This window comes from Lactuca virosa, chromosome 3, assembly GCF_052849685.1.
Source record: "Lactuca virosa cultivar CGN04683 chromosome 3, Lactuca_virosa_CGN04683_v6, whole genome shotgun sequence".
Taxonomy (NCBI): Eukaryota; Viridiplantae; Streptophyta; class Magnoliopsida; order Asterales; family Asteraceae; genus Lactuca; species Lactuca virosa.
In genome coordinates, this window is record NC_136428.1 from 257,644,733 (window position 1) to 257,656,139 (window position 11,407).

Sequence of the window (11,407 nt, forward strand, 5' to 3'; positions counted from 1 at the left end):
AAAATAGAGTTTGTGTTTTTGCCTAGAGTAATACATACGAGAGAATGAAATATGGAAAGAGACTTCCGAAAGGGAAATAAACAATTGAGGAGGGTTTTATTTGGGGAGAATGAAAAATTGAGAATAAGATTTTATTAAAATTAGTTGTTATGTAAAACCAGTTCTAATACTTATGTCAGAAAGTATTAGTTTTGTTTTTAACTAAAGTTGTAGGGAATCGCATATTAAAGATTGGATGTGTTATATATAATTACCTGACTACACATAACTTTAAAAACTTTATTATAAATTATTATCTGCTATTAATTTTTAATAGTTAATATATATATATATATATATATATATATATATATATATATATATATATATATATATATATATATATATATATATATATATAACCTGTGTATTACACGGGTTGATTAAATAAGTAATTTTAAAATAAAGAATGAAGAAACATATTAATTGCAATTTAATATAATATTTATTTTATTTGATACTTTACATATATAAGTATAAATATTATGTGACTTTTTAATTTTAAAAGTTGAAAAAAAAACTATAAATTAATATGTGGATATTATTTATTTAAAAATTTTCACAAAATGACAAGTATCAAAAGTCATTAGAGATTGATATGTGACAAAATTATCTTCATTTATTATAATAGGTTTTCACAAATGTACATACAAACACGACCTAAATACGAACTACGAAGGATCCGAAACTTGATTGAAAAACAGAATCATAGTAAGCATTACACAACGCGATGATAATAATGTCATAATTTCAAGTGTGAATTAAAATTGTACATGTTTAATTTGCGCATTAGATAACAAAAATTAAATTTTCAATTCCAGTATATACGATTTTCATTCATTTTGTGTTCTTTGTTTTATGATTTCATCTTAAATTCTATAATCACCTAACATATTACGATTTCATTCATTTTGTGTTCTTTGTTTTATAATTTCATCTCAAATTCTATGATCACCTTCTATTTTAATATGCTAACACATTTATCTTTTTCTCACATCATATTAAACCACACCCACAAATGAGAATACTAAATGACAAAACACATAGGACAATAGATCTTCCAAATGGAGAAACTCATAGAATCTTGAAAAAAAACTTCAAATATGTATGAAAGAAACCTCATATCAACAATACTACATTAGTAACATGCCATTTTTTTGTCCAAAACATAAACATACAAGGTAGGCATCATTTGATTACGACTTTACAATATTTTGAGATCATTATAATCATATTTCAAGAAAAGGATATACTATTTTTATGTTAAATATAAAAGAACCTAATTGATGCTACAATCACTTTGATAATAAACATCTAAATTACCCAAATGGCTACCCTATGTTTTCTCATTACTTGAGAACAAATATATAGAAACTTATAGCATGTCATAATATTATATGAGAACAAATAACAAATGGTATTCTACAATAAGTTTTTTACAACAGAAAAAGACGACATCAAATTCAAAAGATAAATATTAAATATTAATCAACACAAACATGAACATGAACATGAACACGAAGAACAAATATCTTTAAAAAGACTCAAACCTCAAGATTCAAGATTCAACCGAGCTACCAAGCACAAAGGAAAAGAGTTCACGAACAGGAGAGTATTCCACCAATCCAATATCCATCGCATATCCGGTAACAGGCAACTTCAAATCCCTCAAAACTGTAAAAGCTTCAGCCATTCGATTCTTTGGAACCTCTTCAGCAACAGGACAGAATGGAATCCATGAATCTGGGCGATACTCTTCACCAATTTCAATACCTTCCCTCTTCATCGCATCACATAATTGGAAATGGAATTGAAGGAGGGGTAAAGTAGGAGTTGGAGCAAGGAATAAGACATTGTTGTCATTTGGAAGACTTCCGATTGAACCAAAAGATAAGGGTAAAGGGTCTTGCTTTGATGCAAAACCTTTTACGATGTTTTCAAGCTTTGATGGATCGATAAAAGGGCTAGAAAAGAGAGTAATATGAGGTCTAGATTCGATTTCTATAAGGTGAGTGCTAATTTGGCGACGAGCGACCACATTCCATGCCTTTAAAACTTGGTTTTCAAGAGCGGGATCAAAATAAAGCTCAATTGCATACCCCTCAGACATTGGGTTAAATTGACAAAACAAAAAAAATAAACTAGGGTTTCAAAATTCGAAGGTTAAGAGGCAAGAATTAGACCTAATTAGCAATCAACGAGATAATTGATTATAACAGTGAAGAGTACAACATAACTTACTTCTCGGAATTAGCTTTAGATCCACTACGTTAAGAGCTACGAATTTGGGAAGGGGTTTTGGCAGAGCAAACCCTAAAGATTGAAAATTCGAAAGAAATAACTAAAATTGGGACATACCCAGTTGCGATTTGAGGCTTTTGAGTAAAATAGCAGAAAGGGTAAGTGAAATTAGGGGGATTGATAAGAACTGAAGGAGCAAAGAGAGGAACTTGGACAAGGGTTTTAAGGAATGGAGTCACAAAAATGAAGGGGCGAGAACATCGGGAGTTTGGCGTTGATAATTGGTGGCCGATGGTCGATGGATGCAAAGTCAAAGAGGTAAGAAGGTTAGGGTGAATTCCATAAATGGTCCCTTGAATATTAGGTATGTTTCACGATTAATATTATTACTATTTATCCTATATAATTGGTCCTTGAATTGGTATTACATTTTGACTCCACTTGTTATTGTTATAATTTATCCACTTACTTATAAATGAATTACTTTTACTTATATTTTAATTAACAAGTGAAGTAGGTGAAATAATAAATTTTAGCAATCTAAATCAATCGAAACGAGGTGGATTTAAGGATGTTGGGGCATTGCAGGGGCACTTGATGGTTTATATATATATATATATATATATATATATATATATATATATATATATATATATATATATATATTCCCCACTTAAGTTGTTTCTTTTTTGATATAGAGTTCCCTCCATGAAATTTGGGCTATGTTTTAAAAGATTTGAAGTGTTGGGGCACCATGAGCTCCACACACACAATTCATCATCTTCTTCAATTTGATGTTTTGTTGGGATCATCTTGAAATCTCTATTTTAATGTTTTTCTATAGTTAAACAAATGTAATTTCATGTTGTGTTTGTACTTTGAATGTGAACCTTGAAGTGTTTCTTGAAAGGAGCATTATTTCTTAGAATGATTTGATTTCTAGGTATGTAATGATAAGATTGTAAACGATTCCCAACAAATGTTTGACAAAATACCTGGAAGAAATGTTTCTATATTTATTGGAAGATCCGATTGGTTATGTTAATTCAACTTATTAGTTTTTATATGGAGATCAAGCTTGTTTTTTCGGTGATTAGATTCATTTGGATCTAAAGCATTCGATGATATTCATAATTGACATAATTGTTGGGTTATTAACATAACATCAATCCTATGGTGCACATGAAAACCCTAAAGCTTTGGATCTAGGTTTTTCTATTTGTACATGCAATAATCTTCCAAATCTCTCAAACCCTAGATCTAGCATATCAAAATGGAAATCAACATAAATAAATTAGTAAGAATGTTACCTTTGATTGTAGCTTGATGATCTTGAGCTTTCGAGAACCTAGCACCTCAAATGTGATGCCTCTAATGAATCACAAACACCGAAGCAATTTGATGATCTTGGAGAGAGAGGTGAAGGTTCAAAACCGGCTCTATAATCCTTAGGGTTCAAGTGGCCGGTTTTGGGATGACAAAGGGGTCCTTATATAGCTGAAGAATTAGGGTTTCAGTCAAATACCTCATCCGATTGCTTAGGCTCTAAGCAGCCCACAAGAATCTTCCAGAACCTTAGCCCTTGGATGAAATCCTTATGGGCTCCCATAAGATTTCTTCCAACCCCTTCCAAAGGGTTCCTCAGCTCATTATGCAATTATCTTATAATTACAAGTTCAGTCCCCTTAATTCAATTAACATCTTTTGACCACAAAATTAATTCTAAATTAATTCTTGACCAATGTTAATTAAATAATATGATTTCTCTTTTAATATATTATTCATATAATATATTAATAAACCATAATAACCTCTTTCTCAATTATTCATCCAGTCAAGTTACCCTGGTGAAGGCAACCCAAAAGGACCATGCTACAATCGGGACAAGTACATACCAAATATAGTTATGTCTTAGACACCTAATCCAACAATAATAATCTCTTATGTTCCTACAACATCAAGCATACTTGTATACTAGATGATAGTTTGATGTTAAACTGTTATTTATATTTTCTATATGTTTTGGTGTTAAACTTTTAATACACGAGAACTAGAGAAGAATGAAACTTTTCACATTTCTAATTATCATTTGCATGGATAACATGTTACCTAATTGATGATGTTTAGAAACAACCCTTTAGGTATGTATAACTGTTTTAACCTGGCCCAAATTTTTTAACCATTTTGACACCACCCGAAAAAATTATTTGTTGGATATTTTTTATGTCTCTAACGTTTGAAATTTCTGAATCCTCTATTGGTCGAAACTATTAATATGTATAACCTTTTGAATCATTATTTTCAAATTATATAGTAATGTTATAACATTTATAGTTTGAGTTAGTTACAACTTTTTTTGTCATTATGTGAAGAGTTATGGTTATCATCCATAAGTTCCATCGGTTGCACAATGTATCATTAATGTTTAGTTGTATTGCATATGTGCCCCCAACAAAATGGTTGGTTAAGTACAAAGTCAAATGATCATTTTGTCTAGTTTTTCATCCCATTTACCCTTTTTAAGAAATCAAGAAAATTGAACTAATAAAATGACACAAAGGTTTTACATCGTCCAAGGATAGGAATCAGAGAACTCTTTCTATTACTCGATTGTTTACAAAATTATACATTAGGATCCCTAACTACAAATACTTATATCTATTAACCCTAAAACTGTAATACCCATTTCCTGGTATTTTTTATTTTCAACCCAAAATCTATTTTTCCTTGCAAATTAGGTCTGTACGTTGGCCGTACGTGGAGTGTACGACGGGCGTACAAGTTGATTAGAGTTGTGTGTTTTGCTGAGTACGTTGAACGTACTCAGGGGTACGCCGGGCATACTCGAGGTTGTCTCAAACCCTAAAATTTGGGGTGTGACCCCTATATAAGGTCATTAACTCTCATTGGACCCTCTTATAACCAGCCTCCACCCCTCTTAGCCCCTATCTCGAAACCCTAATTCTTGTGTGTGATTTTTGAAGCTTTTTAGTGACATTTTGGTGTTCTTGGTAGTGAAGTAAGACCTTTGGAGTTGTGGTGTTGCACACAAACTCTTGTATCCAACATGTAATCATCTTTGTGCATCTTCAGTAGGTATAAAGTTCAAATCTTGATGCTTGGCTTGCTAGATCTTGTTAGGTTACAAGTTATGACCTTTTGTCCTAAAACCCTTGGTATTAGGAGTATAGTCTACCCCAGACCATTTGAGTTGTCCTTTTAGACATTTTTGGGTGTTTGGTGACATAAAAATACAAGCTTGGTCCTTTGTTTTCTCTATGTAAGATTTATGGGGTGTTAAATGGTTATATGAGTTAGGGTTTTTGTTTTGAGCTCCTTGTAGCCATGCAAAGGCATAAATGTTGCAACTTTAAGATTTAAGACGTTTGTTAGGGTTAGATCTGAAGTTGGGACGTTAAGTCTTTAAGTATTAAGACATTAGTTGAGAGTTTGGACCTCAGGGTATTACGTTGGGTGTAATCCTGAGTGCATTGAGTGTAGTCAGTCGCTGCCCCGCAACCCTTCCAAGATTGTACGATGGGTGTAATGAGGAGTACGTAGGGCGTACTCCAAAAAAATCCCACTTGGGGCATTTTCGGCCTTGGGTCGTTAGGGGTTTTGGGCCTTGCATTTTGGGTCATGCATGGGAAGGGCAAAATGGTATTTTTCCCTTGGTAAGATTAAATATAATTTAGATAATTGATTATGGGTTAAAATCTTGATTATTAATTAGGGTTGTCTTTGGGTTTTTATTAGTATGAGGAGCTGTGATAGTAACATCTCGAGTATGTGATTCATTTATATTCAGTTAGAGGTAAGTCTTCTCACTATGCTTGTGGGTCGAAGGCACCAATGCTGGCCCACCAGATTGTTTATGCAGAATGTTACTCATTATGTGACTCTTACATGTTTGCATGATTGGGTTGAAATAAATCCTAGGGCTGGGCCCATAAGTATATGATGAGTTGAAAGAAACCTAAGGCTAGGACCATATTTGTGTATCAGGGTTGGAATATACACAAGGGCTAGGCCCAGTTTTCTATTTGGTATGTGGTACTTTGAGAAACTCACTAAGCCTTGTGCTTATAGTTTACGTTTATGGCTTCAGGTACTTCTGGTATGAAAGGGAAGGGCCCAGCCTGATGGCACAACATCCTCCCCTCATGATTTCCACACTATATTGGATATTTGTACTCTGATGTTTTTGATATTGTATTTTGTGTTTGACTTAGAGATATTTGATGACTGAAACTAATGGATTTAAAAACAAAAGCTTATCACTGATTTTGGGTCGTTACAAGTTGGTATCAAAGCCTTGGTTTGAGGGATTCGAACACACTTTCAGGTGTGTCAGAACTCAAACTGAAGAAATCATAATATTTTTCAAAAGAAAATTGAATTTCTAAAAAGATTTATACTAAGTAAAAAAGGGGTGTGATGCATGAAATCAGTGGAGCTCAAGTAAGTGGTTCCCAAGATACCCATACCCATGTGTTTAAGATATGTGAATTGCATCCTAGTGCAGGGTTAAGAATACCCTCAAGAATCATATGATAGAATTGATGGGTTTTGAGCATTCTAACACTCCTATGGTGTACATGCAACCCTAGAAACCTTGGATCTATGTTTGACTAAGATACATGCAAATAATTATTTTTTCCAAGGTTCTTATCCTAACTAGCATGGCATGGGGTACTTGAATCAAATAAAACTAGTAGAATTACTTACCTTGTAGTAGTAGTTGATTGCTTGGAGTTTGAGAGCCTAGCACCAATAATGTGGATGCCTCAAATGGAAGTCACAAATCACCACAAACTTGGAAACTTGAGAGAATAGTCACAAACTTCTTGAAATCGGTCCTCTTAGTTTACACACATCAACTAGTGTCATTTCAAGAACCAAAGCCTCCTTTATATAGTGTGGTGGATTAGGGTTACATTCATGTAAACCCTAATACCCATGTCTTTTCATTTCCATGAGATCCATGGGTTAAAGCTCCATGGAGTATCCATGGACTTTCCATGCAAGCCTAGCCCATTCCAAATAAGCATTAGCCCACACTATATAAATACAAGAGCCCATATTTAATTAGTCATACTTTTGATCTCTAAATTAATTCTAGATTAATTATAGATCAATACTAATTAAATAATATGATTTTATATTAATATATTAGGACTTATAATATATTAATAAATCATAACTTATACTATTCTCAAACGATTATCCATAAATTGTTCGGGTGAAGTGCAACCCAAATGGACCATGTCGGGTCGGGTCAAGTACATACCAAATATAGTTATGGACTTAGACACTATATCCAACAAGAATTGCCTGATTTGTGTGACTCAGTTGTTTTCTAAGTGCATGCTTTAAAAGTTATATATGATTAGGTTCATATAGCCCTAGAATGATCGGTTTAGCCTCATTTCCCGTTCCTTGTTTCGTTGTTGATTTAGGGTAGAAACTGAAGGGTTTTGAGCATTCTAACACTCCTATGGTGTACATGCAACCCTAGAAACCTTGGATCTATGTTTTATCTATGATACATGCAAAATTGTTTTTCCAAGGTTCATAATCCTATCTAGCATACATGGGAAACTTTTGAACATAAAAGTTAGCTAGAGAACATACCTTGTAGTAGTTTGGATTCCTTGAAAACCTTGTGAGCCTAGCACCTCAAGTGTGATGCCTCAAATGTCTCACACAACACCAAATGCACTAGAATAAACTTGAGAGAAATGTCACACTACTTGAAATCGGCTAGCCCTCTTCTTTTTTGCTTAAGTGCCGATTTTGGTGAACATAAGGATGCTTATATGGTGTGTTACAATTAGGGTTACACCATGTAAACCCTAATTGTCATGACTTTTCATTTCCATGACCCATGGGTTCTATAACCACCATGGAGTATCCTATGGGTTTTAGCCCAAATTGATAATCCGTGGAGCATTAGCCCACTATACAAGTATGAGTGATTTACACAATCAACCCATATATTTAATTAGTCTTCTTTTGATCACTTAATTAATTCCAAATTAATTCTTGATCAATACTAATTAAATAATCCTATTAATATATTAGAACTTATAATATATTAATAACCTTAAGTGTTATTTCTCTCATTTTAGTCTATGCCAAATGCATGATGCCATGCAACCCAAATGGACCATGCTAGTCGGGTCAAGTACATTCCAGAAATAGTTATGAACTTAGACACCTAATCCAACAGTCTCCCACTTGGATAAGTCTAATAACTATAACTGCAAGAATGACTTCAGGAACCGATTAGCAATCGTAGCTCTTTCAAGGTCTCTCGGAACTAAGATGATGATGACACGCCATTTAAGAAAAGTGATCATATAATCCTCTGTTCTAGATATCAGCCGGACAAATACATGGAACAATGTCTTACTTATTGTCCAGCAGTTTGTTTCCCGATTTCCGATTTGTTTGACATAGAACTTAATTGAACACATCAACTTAGTTCTGACCGGGCCCGGTACATGGGTCAACACAAAATCATCGAGGGGTCCAGATATCTCTTTCAATCTAAGAAGGAATAGATAAACTTCGATTCATATGCTTCTTCTACTACTTGTTGAATCATACACAAAGGCACGTTTTATAACATCGAGTTACCAATGCGTTTTTGTACAATCAATGTATAACCAACTCATAGTCAACAACTCATATCTCTAGGTTTGAAGACTTATATGATATTTCCGTCTCACGATCACTCGAGATAAATTCCATGAAGTGATACCAGCGAGCGTGGGTTGAATCCAATACTCAGAACTTATGAGCACTCATGAGTGTTGTAGCCATGTCCAACATCTTAAACCTCTACAACCAACTCATGACAGTCTTGATTCATACCTACTTCCAACATATGACCGACTGTGGAGATTTCGAATAATATGATATACCAAACATAATTATTCTGGAAGTCAAAACATGCAAAATGAAACGATAGTAAACGATTGACAAAAGATAGCAACACTTTACTCATAAATAAATACAACTTTTATTCATCATCAAATGTCAATTACACTTTACACATTTCAAAGTTATCTAACTACTAAAAACTAATATCATCCTTCAGCCTCATGCGCCTTGCATACTGGAGATGCTTAGCCCTACCCAGTCCCTTTGTGAGGGGATCTGCTGGGTTCTCATCCGATGATACCCTCTTTGCCACGAGGAGTCCTTCTTCTATTCGATGTCTGATGAAATGGTATTTTCTGTCGATGTGTCTGGATCTCCCGTGATCCCTTGGTTCCTTTGCTAAGGCAACTACACTTTCACTATCACAGAAAATCTCCATTGGCTCCTTTATAGCTGGTACAACCCCAAGGTCTCCAATGAAGTTCTTTAGCCATATAGCCTCCTTTGCTGCCTCGCTTGCCGCTATATACTCTTATTCGCAGGTTGAATCAGCCATTGTCTCCTACTTGGAACTTTTCCAAGAAATTGCTCCTCCGTTTAAGGTAAAGACCCAGCCTGACTGAGAGCGGAAATCATCCCTATCAGTCTGAAAGTTAGCATCACTATACCCTAATACTCTCAAGTCATCACTCCCACCGAGGGTAAGGACCCAGTCCTTAGTTCTCCGCAGGTACTTGAGAATGTTCTTTACTGCAGTCTAGTGAGCCTTGCCAGGGTTCCCCTGATATCTGCTGACCATGCTCAGTGCAAAGGCCACATCAGGAAGAGTACAAGTCATAGCATACATGATCGAGCCTACAGCGGAAGCATAAGGTACTCAACTCATCTCAGCTATCTCAGCCTCTGTACTCGAGCTCTGAGTCTTACTCAGTCTGGCATTACTCTGGATCGGTAACTCTCCTTTCTTGGAATTATGCATGCTGAATCTATTCAGCACCTTATCCAAGTGGGTACTCTGACTAAGTCCAATTAGTCTTTTACTCTTGTCTCTCAAAATCCTTATCCCTAGGATATAGGCAGCTTCACCAAGGTCCTTCATAGCGAAACACTTCCCAAGCCAGGACTTCACTTCCTGCAGAGTTGGGATGTCATTTCCTATGAGTAGTATGTCATCCACATACAATACCAAAAAGCTGACTATACTCCCACTAGCCTTGACATATATACAAGATTCATCTTCATTCCTCGAAAAGCCAAACTCTTTGACCTTCTCATCGAAGCAAAGATTCCATCTGCGAGGTGCTTGTTTCAATCCATAAATAGATTTCTCAAGCTTACACACTCTATTAGGGTACTCTGCACTGACAAAACCCTCTGCCTGACTCATGTAAACATCCTCAGCCAACTTTCCATTAAGGAAAGCGGTTTTGACATCCATTTTCCATATTTCATAGTCATGAAATGCAGCAATGGCTAGCATAACCCTAATAGATTTAATCTTGGCTACTGGTGAAAAGGTCTCATCATAATCAACTCCTGGAGTTTGAGAAAAGCCCTTTGCAACCAGCCGCACCTTATAAGTGTGTACATTACCATCCATGTCGGTCTTCTTCTTGAAGATCCATTTGCACCCGATTGTCTTGCGACCTGGTACATTGTCAACCAAGTTCCAAACTTGATTGCCATACATGGACTGTATCTCGCTGTCCATAGCTTCTTTCCATTTAGCAGCCTCAGGGCATGCCATGACTTCCGTGTAGCGGTTAGGTTCATCCAGACTTACCAGTATGCTATCACTGATAAGTGTATCACCTTCCGCAGTAATATGGAAACCATAGTAATGCTCAGGTGCATTCCTAACTCTCGTGGAACGCCTCAGAGGTATATACTCTTCTGTCAGATCAACAAGAGTTTCCTCCTCAGGTTGATTGCTAGGGATTGAGGTTCCTTCACCACTTGACTCTTGAATTTCTTCAAGGTCAATTTGCCTCCCACTTTTTCCTTGGCTTATGAATTCTCTCTCTCTCAAGACTCCTCTCCTTGCTACAAAGACCACATTATCACTGGGTCTGTAGAAGAGGTAACCAAAGGATCTCTGTGGGTAGCCGATGAAAATACACCTCTCACTTCGAGGTTCAAGCTTATCGTGAGACTCACGCCTCACAAAAGCCTCGCAACCCCAAATCTTGATGTGGTCCAGATTGGGAACTTTTTCGGTCCACATCTAATGAGGTGTTTT

General features: G+C 35.5%; 1 protein-coding gene across 1 annotated transcript; it reads right to left on the reverse strand.

Annotated features, from left to right (window-relative positions):
* Positions 1 to 1,405: 1,405 nt before the first annotated feature.
* Positions 1,406 to 2,583, reverse strand: LOC145167148 (uncharacterized). Its single transcript, XM_079086248.1, has one exon. It carries the CDS (start codon positions 2,147 to 2,149, stop codon positions 1,598 to 1,600), a length of 552 nt encoding a protein of 183 aa, XP_078942374.1. The 5' UTR covers positions 2,150 to 2,583; the 3' UTR covers positions 1,406 to 1,597.
* Between the last annotated feature and the right edge of the window lie 8,824 nt (positions 2,584 to 11,407).